At 37.7% G+C, this 15,569-nt stretch overlaps 2 protein-coding genes across 4 annotated transcripts in view; one reads left to right on the top strand and one right to left on the bottom strand.

The window, feature by feature from the left end:
* Nucleotides 1-12,236, bottom strand: part of si:dkey-92j12.5 (multiple PDZ domain protein) — a 49,683-nt gene extending 37,447 nt beyond the window's left edge. The window contains exons 1-6 of the mRNA XM_067404072.1: nt 12,161-12,236; nt 9,541-9,594; nt 8,609-8,778; nt 4,828-5,028; nt 4,520-4,656; nt 4,264-4,417 (exon numbers count right to left, since the gene is read on the bottom strand). Of these exons, the coding sequence (XP_067260173.1) occupies nt 4,264-4,417; nt 4,520-4,656; nt 4,828-5,028; nt 8,609-8,778; nt 9,541-9,594; nt 12,161-12,236 (792 nt within the window). The remainder of the gene's footprint in view (nt 1-4,263; nt 4,418-4,519; nt 4,657-4,827; nt 5,029-8,608; nt 8,779-9,540; nt 9,595-12,160) is intronic.
* Nucleotides 12,237-12,371: 135 nt separating this feature from the next.
* adgrl3.1 (adhesion G protein-coupled receptor L3.1) overlaps nt 12,372-15,569 on the top strand; it is a 136,591-nt gene continuing 133,393 nt past the window's right edge. For all 3 annotated transcript variants that reach the window (XM_067402990.1, XM_067402989.1, XM_067402988.1), the window contains exon 1: nt 12,372-12,762. The gene's annotated coding sequence lies outside the window, so the exon portion shown is untranslated. The remainder of the gene's footprint in view (nt 12,763-15,569) is intronic.

Here is a 15,569-nt window from a genome sequence, read left to right as displayed (position 1 = left end):
CATTAGCGGTGCGTGTCACACTTTATCGTGTAGGTTGTCACAATGGAACTTGCCGTTAACAGTCTATTATAGGCTGTTTCATCGGACACACGTGCATTGTCATGGTTACATGCCTGGCCCAAAGTTAACTTCCATTCTGTGTTTGTTGAACGGGTCTGGTAGTAACTTTGTCGCATTTAAGTTTGGCCAAGGAACAGTTCTTTTCTTTTACTGGTAACATAATATAAATACTGTAACATAAAATAATACTGGCTAGACATAGTTTTAACTTGCTAGCTAATATAATTTACTTGTTATTTATTTTGCTTGTTATCAGAAATAATCTACTCTAGAGGGACACTGTTGTTATTGATTCTTTGTGGAAGTCTACCAGAAGTTAAGTCTGGGCCACAAAATGTTTATTGGTTCCCTTTCGAAGTGGAACCCAACACTGTGTCATGGAGTTGACTAAGGTTGGGACAATATATCGATGTATCACGATTCGCGGATCGATTCTGATATTTTCTGAATGTGTCGCGATTCTCTCTTGAATTGTTTCTGAGCTTAGTTTTTAACAGCAGATGGCACTCTAGGCTAGTTTTTAACCGCATGCTCAAATTATTACAAAGAAGAGTGCTGAAGAGTGAACGTACGTTTTCCTGAGAATGCACTGGCTCCTCAGAATGCTTTTATGATGCAAGATTAATGTAAACAGCTCACTGCAAACACCCTTGTAATTCGCTTCAACCTTTTTACATTGATTTATTGTCCCAGCCCTAGAGTTGACGCTATGGAAAGGCTCCTCGTGAGCCGGTGTCTGAAGCATGTGTGTTACATGCCAATTTTGATTGGCTACCACAGTCAGGTGATGTTGCAGGTCACAAGTTTATTTATATAGCACCTTAAAAGCAAAATGAGTGCTGACCAAAGACCAAAAATCTACTGAACATGGATATGTGTGAATGCCCCAGGTCCTCATGCAAGGCACCAACTCTGCCATTGAAGCAAGAAGAAAGATAGAGCTTTTCTCCTTGATGCCCCTGTGATGCCTACTGGGCTTTTTCGCACAACTGTCAATCCAGAATTTCAGAGAGACGAAGGTTAAGTCGGCGGCGTTTGAGCGATATATCCCACTCTTCAGTTGAGGTCTCCCCTCTTCTGCCAGTCGAACGACTTTACGTCGTCAAGTTCTCTAGGAGACCTGTTATTGGATAGAGTGCTTTCCTAGAGGTTTGGCAGCAAAGTTTTTCAGTCCTCAGAAGAGGTTGGGCAGTCACGCCCCTGTAATGATCGGCCTCTCCAGGTCCTTAAAGGGTTAGTTCACCCAAAAATGAAAATTCTGTCATTTATTACTTACCCTCATGCCGTTCCACACCCGTAAGACCTTCATTCATCTTCAGAAAACAAATTAGGATATTTTAGTTGAAATCCGATGGCTCCGTGAGGCCTTCATATGGAGCAATGACACTTCCTCTCTCAAGATACATAAAGGTACTAAAAACATATTTAAATCGGTTCATAAAGACTTATTTAGTGATGGCCTATTTCAAAACACTGCTTCATGAAGCATCGGAGCACAAATGAATCAGTGTATCGAATCATGATTCAGATCGCGTATCAAACTGCCAACGGCTGAAATCACGTGACTTTGGTGTTCCAAACAGCAGATTCGATACACTGATTCATTTGTGCTCCGATGTTTCATGAAGCAGTGTTTTGAAATCGACCATCACTAAATAAGTCGTTATTTGGTGCACCAAAAATATTCTCGTCATTTTATAATATTAATATTGAACCACTGTACTCACATGAACTGATTTAAATATGTTTTTAGTATCTTTATGGATCTTGAGAGAGGAAGTGTCATTGCTCCCTATGAAGGCCTCACGGAGCCATCGGATTTTAACTAAAATATCTTAATTTGCGTTCTGAAGATTAACGAAGGTCTTATTGGTGTGGAAAGGCATGAGGGTAAGTAATAAATGACAGAATTTTAATTCAACTAACCCTTTAAGATGGGCTGCTTAATAATTTGCTCCCTGGGAGTAGGTTGTCCATCTGGAACTAATGACTAAGGGTCTGGGTGGCAGTCCTCTAGTCTGTCCCTCCTCTTTGGTTGGCAGATGCAGTGAGGCTGCAATCTACCTAGTCAGTTCTGCCCCTGGGTCATATAGATCATATAATATGGGTAGGTATTGAGCTGCAGATGTTGCTTCAGGCTGTTAGTTCTTGGTCACTAGGGGCCGGTTGCACCAGCTAGACGTACACCCGGTCGTAAGCTTTACGTAAAATGCGTTTTAAGTCCTGCGTAGAATTAACACATGTTGCACCATCTGGGCGTAGCGCACGTCTGAGACTAAATCTTACGCCTAGTCAAAGGTAGGTGTAAAGTGAGAAGTCTTGACTTGTTTTCATAGTGAAAATAAAGATAAACAAAAGATGAGACGATGGCACGTCTGCTATACAGGCTACACGATCAGTGGGCTTTCCAGTGTAAAAGAGTAATGAGAGACCGCACCAATCCCCTAGATATATATGGAGACAGATAATTAATTGAAAGGTTTTGTTTCAGCAGGTTGCATATAGTTACGGAATAGCTCAATAATTTCTTGTTTCACAATCTGAGTAATTTATTTTTCGGCTCAGCAGTCATTTTTCATCTATTCGTTGGAGCCAATATATTCAAATCGATAACCATAGTAACGCGAACGGCGTCTCAACTAACAGTGCTTTAGAACATGCCAGCGTGTACGTGCATCATCTATGCTAAGCGTACCTGTGCCTAGTCGTAGTTTTAGATGGTGCAAGAGGTGTAAATATTAATCAGAAAGCTGGACGTAACTAAGTCCAGCGTAAAACTTACACCCAACTTTTTTATGTCCAGCTGGTGAAACTGGCCCCAGGTACGCTGTATGCCAATCTATGGCTACAGCTTAGCTCGCTGGTGATTTCACAGCACAGTGAGCAGGCATTTGGACAGTATGGTGTAGTGGTTATTTCGTTCACATAGTATCAACTCCATGACGCAGTTTTGAGTTCCACTTCGAAAGAGAATGCCATGTTATGGCTGTAACCATGGTTCCCTAAGAATGGGAACAGCATGCCAGCAGACAAGTGAAGCTGATGACGTTCTTTCTAGGTGCCATTATATATATTCTGCTGGCGAGCCTGTGACGTAACCTAGCTGCGGTAGGCAATCGAAATTTTGTGTGTAACACACATGCTTCAGAGCGTTCCCAAAGCATCAACTCTACGACGCAGTGTCTTGTTACCCTTATCAGGGAACCAGCTTTAACCTGAGACGTTTAAGCAAATTTAAACAGTGAAAACAATTACACAAAACATTTCATGAAACAGCAAAAATGTATAGAAATACCAAACCACTATTTTGGTAATTATTGTAAAATAAAAATATTGTAAAATACAAATATTGTTAAATACAAGATATTTTAAACTTACTGCTAAAGACAACACACATTTGTCTAATTGGACATTGGACAAGTTTCTTTATTTTTTCCCCTAAAAACCTTAAACTTTCTGTTAAAGTTAAGTAAATTACATTTTGAATCTCAGGTTTCTTCAGAATTTCAGGCTTTTACATTGTTACAAAACAATTTCATTTCAAATTAATGCTATTCTTTTGTGAAGGATCATGTGACACTGAAGACTGGAGCAATGTCTGATGAGGAATTAGCTTTGCTGTCACAGATGTCAATTACATAAAAAAAATATTTTTTTAAATAAAAAAAGTTATTTGAAAGTATAATAATATTAAAAACATGACTGTTTTTACTGTATTTTTGATCAGATAAATGCAGCCTTGCTGAGCATAAGAGACTTATTTAAAAAATATTTTAAAAACTTTTGAACATTACTGTATTATAATTGGTGAAGGCTGCATTTTATCTTAATAGATCGACTCCCACCATTACCAGGAAATCTTTGAGTGGAGTACAGTCACATGATACTCTGCTTTCACAGCAAAGACCAGTCCTAACAACCTCACATAAAAAAAGCTAATGATAACATTTAAAATGTTAGATGTCCTGCACTTGTGGTAATGTAACCAAATGACTGTGGATAAGCTGCATGTCAAAGTGAGGCAGCTATAAGGCATACGTTTAAGATACAATATAAGATATGAAGCAAAATATGAGGCTCATCAGATTTTACACATTCTGGGAAATTCAAGAGATATAATAAAGTTTAAGAAACAAGCCTTACACTGAATTGTCTATCAAGGCCAGAGAGATTTTTGGGAAGAGTGTGGCTCATCTGTGGGGGGCTGAATGATGGGGTTGGTTCCCTGGCTACAGTTAAGGTTACCACAGAAGCAGCTTCCTGAAGAATTTGGACAGCTTGTTCCTGTGTTACTGAGGATTCAAACAGTTTGCCGTTCACTGCTAGAATCTGATCAGCCTTATGGAGACGTCCATCACTAAGACAGGAGAATTTGGTAAAGAATGGTTTCAAATCAATAATGTGATTCTAATCAATGAAGTTTTGCTATACTGAATACCGCATGCTTGTCAGTTTATACCTGTGTGCTACAGAGTCCGGCTGAATCTCCTGTATGAAGATACCATGATCTCCACCGCCTTCAGTCTCCAAGCCAATAATGGTGACGCCTAAAGCACTTTCACCCTTCTCTAGGTCAAAACTAAGCACAGACCGACCCTGAGAGACGTGGTAAGAAAGAATGGATTTAGTCTGTTAGTTTTAGGAGATAGTACTACTGAAATTATAGTATTTATAAAAGTTTGCATGATCAGTATGTTACAGGACACGTATCTCAGTTGGTTTTAAAGGCTTGTGTTTCCTGGATGATGGTCTTTAGTGGTACAATACCTGGGCCATAGCCTGCAGCACTGAAATGTCCTCTGGGTCGCAAGGGGCAAAAGTCATATGACTGGAGGATCGAAGTCGGTCATTGCGCCGCTGGGCAGAGAGGTAAGAGTCTCTGTATCTGAGATTGCATGAGGGGTGGGACGTGCTCACACCATCTGCATCATCACTCATAGACTGAGGAGGTGGCGTTCTGGGGGAAACCTGTACAAACACACAGCCAGAGTGATGTAGGTGGCTGGTTACACCAGCTGTTTGCAAGGCTTTACTGGGATGTAAGTTGGGATGTGAAAATTCACACTATTAAAGGGATAGTTCACCCAAAAATGAAGATTATGTCATTATTTACTCACTCTCTAGTTGTTCTAAACATGTATGAATTACAAATAAGTACAAATAATATGAGTATGAGTACAAATAATAAAGGTAACTTGATTTTTATAAAAATGACCATGAAATATAAAAATAATGTATTTACATATTTAAATAACAAACATATATATATTATGACAAGTGATTAAATATAAAAATAGAGTACCATTAAAAGGTTTGGGGTAATAACATTGCATTATATTGATCAAAAGTGACAGAAAAGACTTATAATGTTACAAAAGATTTCTATTTCAAATAAATGTTGTTCTTTTCATCTTTCTTTTCATCAAAGAATCATATCACAGTTTCAATAAAATAAGCAGCACAACTGTTTTCAAGAATGATAATTGAGCACCAAATCAGGATATTACAATGATTTTTGAAGGATCTTATGACACAAAAAACAGGAGGAATGGCTACTGAAAATTTAAAATTGTAATATTTTATTTACTATAATCTTTTTTAGTGTATTTTTGGTCAAATAAATACAGTTCTGGTGAGCATAGAGAGACTTTTGAAAGGCAGTGTTTAGATCAGTTTCATGTGTAGAACCGCTAAAAGCTCAGTTATTTACAAAATGTCCTTTCTTAAAACATAAACAAGTGTAAATGTGACCATTGTAAAATACGTCTAAATGATTGAAGTCTGTCGGGTAAAGCATTAGCTCATTGCTGTAATTAAGTCAGTTCGCCAACCAACTGTTTATTCCAACCTGGTCCGTAGTTTGCGTACAGATTTAGTTTACATTTCAGTGTTTCAAGTTTAATGATGCAACACACAAATATTTAGTAGTGTGCAAATCAGAGCCATGGCTAAAATTGATTTGATTTTTTTTTCTGAGTTTTAAACAGTTACTGAACATGTATTTGTGTTGCTGACTACACTGACTGCAGGGTGTTTGTGAGCATCTATCACTTTCTATTTGGTGTGTCACGGTCAGGTTTAACATATAAATAATCCTAATTAAAATGTAAAAATGCAGAATGGTTTCTGCAAAGGTCAAGTTTAGGGCTAGGGAAAAGAAAATCCTAAGCTCAGTACAAAAACAACAGAAGTAAATGGAAAGTCCCCACCATTACAGTAACGTGTGACTTGCTGACCCCTGCCTCTCTCTCCTTTCAGCACAGATTAAGTGGTCAGCTCAGGTAAGTAGCTTATACAACCTCAGTTTGGTCCCTGCTGCTGTTTTCAAAGAATCATCTCTCTAAATACTCTAAATACACAAATTTAGGATATGTAGTTGATGAATGAATTCTTGAATGAATTAATTGGCAACCCAGAAGACCATAGGTCACAAAGTTTCTATGGATATTTCAGAAGGATGACAAAATCTAGTGTACAAAAATAAAGGTCTTTTATGGTTGACCATATGCCACAACAGCAGGATAACAGCTGGAAACTCTGGTTTTATTCCTTCTCAATTATAATTAAAACTTATAAAGTGCTTGAAATAAAAATATATGTGTCGTTTGATTTCAACTATTTTCCTTTATATATAATAGTCTCATTACTTGAAAAAACTAGCCTATTACATCAAAGAATGCAGCAAGACAGGAAGTGATAAGCTTGATTAAAGGATGACTCATATATAAACACTTTAATATAAAGCTTATGATTATCCATGGCAAGTGGCCTGACCAATCCACAATAAGCACACGGATTATCTGATATATAGTTTTGCTGAAGTAGCTACATCTCATGGCATATTAGTGCACCCATAAACATGCAGTTTTTCATGACAAACAGCCAGTTTAGAGCTTCATTTATTGGAGTTGCTCATCTGGCGTCTGCTGCTTCTCTCATTTTGGCCTGCTAAGATTTGAACACAATCAATTGTAGTTGTACCAAATAAATCTGAATGTAGCATCTATTGTGTCTACTGTTATGATGATTTCCAAGGAGCTAAATTACCTGAGCTGCTCTTTGAAAACGGGCTAACACAAGCCATTTTCAAAAGAATATTTCCCATCATTACCTTGCACAGTAACACACTTAGAGACACAGACACACACATAATTCACATACTGTGAACCCAGACCACTTTTCAGACTCTTTACCCTATCCTTGAATAACCTCTCATGCCTCCCACTCATATCTGCTGGCATAACGTTGATGACCACAAAAAATAACTTTGACTTGTCCCTCATTTTATTTAAAAAAAAAGGTGCAATATGGAACTTATAATGAAAGTGAAACCTTCGTTTGTCTTCGGAACACAAATAAGATATTTTTGATAAAATCCGATGGCTCAGTGAGGCCTCTATTGACAGCAAGATAATTAAAACTTTCATATTTAAAACAGTTCATGTGACTACAGTGGTTCAACCTTAATGTCATGAAGCGACAAGCATAATTTTTGTGCGCCAAAAAAACAAAATAACGACTTTATTCAACAATATCTATAGATGGGTGATTTCAAAACACCACTTTACAAATCTTTTGTTTTGAATCAGTTGACTTTTATGGTTGATGGTGTTTCGTTGTCATTACAACAAAGCTGTAAAAATCTTTACTCAGAAAAGGTTAATCACATTTTTTTCACACTAAAATCATGATATTGAAAAAACACGTATATTGTTTCTGTTTTGTCGTTGGATGTACTGTTGATACAGTGAGTATTTTGGCCCTATTTTATACCACTGTAAGTGCCGCACAGCAACCCAGTTGTTTGCTTCTTTTTTTTTTTTTTAAAGAAAAGGAGGGACAACATTACACCACAAAATGAGGTCCATTGAGCTTGACATGTAATGAACCCAAAATATCCCTTTAAGACAGGTTTGTATCTTGTTTTATTTCAACAAAGAATAGACCCCGAGCTCAGGGTTGACAGGTCAGTGCAACAAAAGTAGCCCAATGGCCAGTCAAAAGTAGCCTAATGACATTTTCTCCATCGGGCGGCTGAAATAACCACTGGATTTGTATGTCTGAGGGGTGTTTTGGGGGTGTTGGACTGTCGAAAATGCACGGGAATGAAAATCAACTTGCGGAAAACATTTTTGCCCATGGCAATAACTTAAAAGTAGCCAATTTCTGAAAAAAAAAAAAACTGCCTGAGAATGATGTAGAAAGACAAGCTGTGAATCAAAGCACTGTTTTCATCAGGGAATATCTGAAATGATGTCCATTTTCTAAACCATAAATGCTTTATAAAGTGTACTTACATGTAAAATTCAAATTCAAGTAATATTTCTGGAGTTGAATATCAGCTTAAAATATACTTTTGTTCAATGCACTTCACATCTGGTATAAGGATTAGTTACCATGGTAATGAAAGACACTATTAATAATTTATTACTTTATTTTTTTCTATAAAAAATAACTATATGATGGTAAAATCCACAGTTTAACGTCTGTTGCCGCAATATATGCTTGATTTTTTGTCATGCACTGGGATGATGTTATATTCCCTGACCTGTTGTTGCTGATGCTGTTGTCCAGTCTCTTGCATGATGAGTATCTGATGGAACAGAGGACTCTGTAAGACACTCTTGAGCAGACTGAGTTTTTCCTCAGCAGGCAGTTCTCCCCTCTTCTTCAGCCTCCGCTGCAGACGCTCCACAGCCAGCAAAGCACGCTGTGTGTCTATACGCACACATACAAATAAATATATTAATGACACGGACACATGCAATGACATCAGCTCGTACACCACATGAGAGTGAGTACAACAAGCTGCATGTAATATTCATACATATGCACTCAAACTGAATGACACACATGATGGCTAAAAATAATATTGTGTTAAGACTTCATACATACCCATCATTTTTCTACTGTTTGAGTATTGAATTACCACTCTCTTTCTGACATCTGCAAAAACAGAAGCAAATTAATGTCAGGACCATCAGGCGTAATGGCAATCAAACTCTTGAACATTCAAGATCAACAAAAAAAAAAAAACAGATTTGTCACTTTCTCATCCTTCTCAAGAGGGACTTAGGTGGATTGCAGCATCTTAATCACGAACTGGCACATTGCACACCTGACAGTCCTTACCTGTGACGTTTGGCAGGAAGTGAGAGTTACGCAATTTGGCATCGCTCGCGTCTGTCTTTGCAACCGATGACAGGCTTTATGAATTGTAATTGTTCACTTCATATCTCACTGATCGCTCTGATAACGCCAGCTGTAATCTGTTATTCATGCTGATGTAATCTGGGTTGGAGTCTCGCACCTCTACGGGAGGTTCTCGCGGTCGGCACGCGCTCATCATGTACTGCGCGAGCGCTCGTGTTTGCGCTGCGCTGCTCCGGTAATGCGCTTACCGGGGAGGCTTAGCAGCTGTAAACGGACTTAAACTGTGAACGACAGTAATTACCCGGGACAGATGTCCTTACTACCTACCTGATAGGGCTTTAAGCGCCTGGCGGTGGGCGGTGTTGTGCACAACAATAGTAACTAAGGGAAAACAAAGGGTTATTTTTAAATCACAGTGAAGCTGATTGATGTGTGATAGATGTGTAAATATGGAAATAAATATGGAAATACAGCAGTAGTTCTGAACCAGGTGGCCTCAGCAAACTTCCAAGGGGTCGCAGAAAAGTTATAGCTGTACTACAACGATCCTGCATTTCATTTGTTTTGTTTTTCGTTTAGCAAAATAAACTGGCAAGTGTGTAGGCTACCTAAAGCTGTTTATTATTTTCATATGTTTTCAGGTTGCAAATTATTATAGGGTTTTGTGGAGTGTAGGAGCACAAATTAGGTCAAAGAATAACGAAAGAGGTTAACATTTCAGTAGCCACAAAAGTTATTATACTAAACGAACAAAAATCGCCTGATTTTTGGGGAGGAGGTAACCATAGCAACAGATGCGATTGTTGTCTGAATCGGATGGCTCATAGAAAAGCATAAGGACTGTAATTATTTCTCAAGTTATTATAGATTTACACCTCACAAATAGCTATATCACAAAAAAATCGTTAGTGTTTTCTCATTAGGCTACTCTATTTAGTAAACCTCATGGCGGACAAAAAAGTAAAAAAGATGTAAACATAAGGTGATCAGTTCATCATACAATTGTACAAATAGCTCAAAAATGCATAATTGCGATTTTAAAACAAGTCCGTTAAAAGAGCATGTCATAGATAAGGGCAACAAGAGCAACAGCCTATACTAAAATAAACCCGACATCTAAAAATAGGTAAAATCAGCATGTTATGGTTCAGGTGTAACTGACAGGTGCGATGGCGTTTCTTGGATGTTTTATCGTTTGCTGTCTATCAGTCTTCATTCGTTACGTTCTCTGTGCCGTAAAGATCAATAAATGCTGATTTGTCTGCACATTTACCTTCAGATCAACAGGTCCCCGCCGCTCGGCTTTCGCAGACGTCTCATCCGATGATCAAAAGCCCGGGGTCAGTTTGAAACATTTTCGAATATCGAAAGTCGCGTTAGAGCCATCCAACATTATTTAGACTGCCTAAGGTTTGCGTGAGAGTGATAACTGGCTGTCAGCGCGCATGTCCGCGATGCGCCTTTGATGCTCGTGAGTTTAATGTAAATGGATGTTCAGGCCTCTCCCCCCTCATTTAATGAAATAACACAGACATGAGCTCTTATTGCTGCTGCTCACGAGAGACATTAATTAGTGTAGCCAATGTCCACAAATTAAAATTTACCAATGCGTTCTTTTATATTAGGCCTCACTAAAACCGATGTAAGCCAATATCAATACGTTTAAATCAAAGAATGAACTGGGTTTGAACTAATTATAAATATTAAATAACTGCAAGACCATTCTATGAAACATATATATCACGATGACTTTAATAACAATGAAAATATTCAGAAAGTATATCCCCTTATTATTTATTTTTTCCCCCCACATTTTTGGCCTATGTTTTAATTTTTTTTCCACATCAATCTACACTCCATACCCACATAATGACACAGACAAAACAGATTTGTGATAACTTTTGCATAATTTATTAAAAAGACAAAACTGATATTGACATAAGGATATATATATATATATTTTTTTTTATTCTTTTTATAAATTCTCTACGTAGATTGTGTTTTCAATATGTATATATGTATGGAAAAACAAGCCAAATTTAGTATTTTATAACATCCTTTTATTTAAAATACTTTAAGTTGTGTCACCGGGTTATGCATCAACATGTTACCATTACAGCTCCTCCTTATTAAAATGATGTCAAAAAAATTCCATATATTTAAAAAATATGAACGGATAAATAAAAATTCCATAAATAACCATCCTCCTTTCAGGATTATTGTAGAACAAATCAAGAACAAATGATTGTATAGTTTCTCTTTTTAAAAAAAGAATCTTACATTTTTCAGTATGAAATTATTTATTTATTTAAATTAATTATTTTGTACATTAGGCTGATTATTAAAAAAAGCATATTTGTACAACTATCATCATTATATTTAGTTTCTAAATGATGTTTTATTAACAAAGTTCAAAGTTCAAATAATCTATCAAATCATAATGTCATTTCAGCCAGCTGTCAACAAACAGTAATCGATATATCTACCCAATCAGCATAAGTGGAGGCCTATATATAAACACAGTCTACTCACCCATATTCCTCAACAGTTTTTCAGCATCCCTCCACCACCCCGTCTCCTCACACTCACCTACTTTCCTAACCTGAAATACGGGGGAGTCTACTCATGGGACCGTTCGGGCCAAATAACCGAGCTCGGAGCCCTCTCCTCGAAATATGCATTCCGTTCATTCTGTCTGACTTATTTGTAAGTGTGAACTCGTGAAAAACACATTTTATGATTACCCCGAACAAGCACAAGACAATGGCTAAATGCCAAGTTGCCAACAACATTACTTTTTTTAGACTTTGCTGTATCTCAGCAGTTTACAATTTATTTTAAGATGACAGAATGTAAATTATGACTCAAATGCATACTTTTAAGCTTTTAAAAGCTCAAGAAAAAAAACAAAAAGGCACAAGCAACTATTTCGCTGAATGACAATGACCCCGCAGGTGGAAGGTCGACCCTTCACTGCTGTGCGCGCTCTCGGCCACCAGAGCGTGCTCAAGTCCTCCCGTCATCCCAGCTCCAGATTCACCGCCCCTCTCTTATCCTCCCTTTCTTTCCTTTTCCCTCCCACCCTCCATCCTTGAATCAAGCATCACTTTGCTTCCAAATTGGCTTGTCATTTTCTCTCGGTGCTCGTTCTCTAGCTGTCGGGTCGTGTGGACGATCTAGCGATGGACTGGCGCTGATCTCGCGGATTGTGCTGTCGCTGGACCCACTCTGCGCATTTTCCTCTTATTCCAGAAAAAAAAAACACTGATCGGGATACAACATAGGGCTCTGATTCCCCGTGTCCACCATAGATCCATTGGGTTTGGGGGACGAAGGATACTCGATATACTGATCCTCACCGCGGGTCTTCGGGAGGCTTCAAGCCTCATAAAGGCGCATCTGGGAACAGAAGCTCAAAACATCATCTGCGTGTTTTATTCACACACGGACACACTGTCACGGGAATTAAGGAGCATTCTGAGATCATACAGCCCGATGCTGTTGAGCACATCCGGAGCTGACTATTATTCCAGTGCTTTGTAAGATGCGGTAAGTCAATGCTTTTAAACGTGGTGACGTTATTTCTTAAGGGCCAATAAATCAATAACCGATGGACGTTTGAATGGCAGCGGCAGTGAGATGCTGTAGTTTACACTCAGCAAACTCTCCATATCCTACAGCTGAATTATGTCGCGTGTGTGAGAGTGTGTGTGTGTGTGTGTGAGTGTGAGTGAGGGGCTTTGGACACAGGATGCTTTTTGCCGTGTGTCGTGCGTGGTGTTTTAATGGGCGTCGGTGCGCGCGCGCGCGTGTTTGAGTGTACAAGTCGCTGCCTTCAGCTCTTGACGTTACGAAGCGATAGCTTTAATTTGTTTATAACAGGCAGGATAGAGACATTGTGTCGCAAATGACATTATATATGACTGGGATATATTCATAGCATCAAAATTGTCAACGCCTCGTTCGACTTAGTGCCAGCGGACTATCTTTTTCTGTGTATAAATGCATGTATGTGTGTGTTTATAACAGGAGAGGAGTTGGTATCAGATAACCTAGAAGAAAAAGAGTAGAGCATCTTCAAAATAAACGGCCTGGAAAACATCAACAGCGATTCATGCAACTAAACACCCTCAGATCAGTTCAGAGATCATATGACCTTGATTCATTGACTAATAAAGACACATCTGCTATTCATGTCACCGTGATGTCATGAAAATTGCAGTACATGCTGGATCATCATATATATGGTACTATGAGCAATAATGCAGGATTGTTTGCCTTTTGTCAATATAGATTACTTAAATAATAACTGGAGTCATCTGACATAGATGTTAAGTGATAGTTTACCTCATGTGGATGACCCATTTTAGTAGGAAAATATCAGTCCCTGTGTTCCTCTGATTGCAGCGCATTCATCATTCATATCTTGCTTTGAATCGAAAAAAACGGAGACAGGAAGAATGATGAACAGATTACTTTATAGGCAAGTTCACCCAGGTCCGATCAAAATCAAAGGCTTTTAAAGTCACAACCAACATATCGGACCCTTTTTGTTGGGAGGATTTTGCATAATCTGTTTAGTGTAGCTTAATATAATTGTTCTATGATATAAAATTAGAGGTTTGATTCCAGGCTTGGCCCCCCCAGGCAAACTCAGAACTTAAATTTAGAATTATTAATCAGGTTTTCTAATGTTCCATCAGAGGATTACTTATGAGCAGACAGAAGTAAAAAAAAAAATCAGGTGTACTTGTTCGCTTGAAAACATTTCCATTCCAAATCTACATTTAGCAAAAAGAGACACATTAAAGGGAATGTTCAGACAAAAAAAAAAAAAAAGAAAGAAGAAAATTCTGTCATCATTTACTTACCCTTGTGTCGTTTCAAACCTGTATGACTTTCTTTCTTCGATGAAACACCAAAGGAGATGTTAGAAAGGATGACAGCCTTAGTTCGCTTTCATTTTATGGAAAAGAGATGCAGTAAAAGTGAGCGGTGACTGAGGCTGTCAGTCCCTTACATTGTGCACAACATCTCCTTTTGTGTTCCACAGAAGAAAGTTAAACAGTTTTGGAACAACATGAGAGTGCGTAAATGATGACAGAATTAGCATTTTTAGGTGAACTGTCCCGTTGGGTTTGATTTTGCTGCATTTTGTTGAATTATGTGAAGACACTTGCAATTTACTTACTAGCTTTTTAACCAGCAGGAAACAGTTGACTTATTTTAATAGTTGAACATTTGATACTAGTGTGTGACTTTAAATACAAGATAACAGTTCAGTTTAATATAAACCTTTGCTGATGCCACTGAAAGACAATCAGAGTGTTAATTTGCGAAGCTTGTGAGAATAGCCATGTGTTGGTGTTAGCGGATTTCTTTGTATAAATTGGACAATTTTAGATTCGTGTGAGATTCTGTTTTCCGTCAAGATGTTCCCTCTGTTCTCTTGATTTGTCAGTGGGTGGTGTGCTGAATTTCGTGAGAGTTCACACGCAGGGTGGAGCTGTATTTTTCAGATTGGGTTTTTTGGTTTGGTCTGTTTGCTTTGATGGGGGTGTTTTGTTTTTCCACTCTTAGTATCTTAAAGCAGAAGTGTGTCATTTCGGCACCACTAACATAACCAAATGGAATTACAAAAATAATGATTGTTTTCAAATAGATTGCAGTAACACCACCAATCCACTCTTGGTCGGCTAAACAGAGTCACACTTGTAGCTTAAATAATGTGTATATGGTGTTTTCGTGACATTCATATAACAAAGGAAAAATAATCTTAAATGGATTTGAATCTCAAATCTGTATGACTTTCTTTCTTGTGTGGAACTTAAAAGAAGATATTTTGAGAATTTTTTTTTTTTTATGATAGAAGTCAAAAAAGATATTTATGTGCTCAAAAAGAAAAAATAACCAGTCTGTTCTTTGGTGCGTATATCAAAAAAAGTTCTATCAAGCAAATAGCCAAATTTGACCACATACTGAAAAACATACAATTAGACCAAAGCAAGGGTCTATCAAAAATTTTAATTTTAATTTAACATCTGTAAAGTAACATCTGCACTTAAAGTAATATTTTTGCTTTGGTCTAATGGTAAGTTTTCAGTGGGTGGACAATTCTGTCTATTTGGTATATAATGGAAGTCAATGGTGACATTCTTCTGTTCTGCAGAAGAAAGAAAGTTAAACAGGGTTGGAACTTGGAAAACATAAGAGTGAGTAAATAATGACAGAATGATCTTTTTTGGGTGAACTATCCTTTTAAAACATCTAATAAAACTGGACGTAATGGAAATAATGTTTAATAACATAAAATGGTTAGCTGGGTTTGTGTTTGTTGGTATATGTTTTGAATGTCA

Source organism: Chanodichthys erythropterus, chromosome 12, assembly GCF_024489055.1.
Source record: "Chanodichthys erythropterus isolate Z2021 chromosome 12, ASM2448905v1, whole genome shotgun sequence".
In the NCBI taxonomy this organism is placed as follows: domain Eukaryota; kingdom Metazoa; phylum Chordata; class Actinopteri; order Cypriniformes; family Xenocyprididae; genus Chanodichthys; species Chanodichthys erythropterus.
Note: the sequence above shows the minus strand (reverse complement) of the source record. Positions and strands in the feature narration are given on the sequence as shown.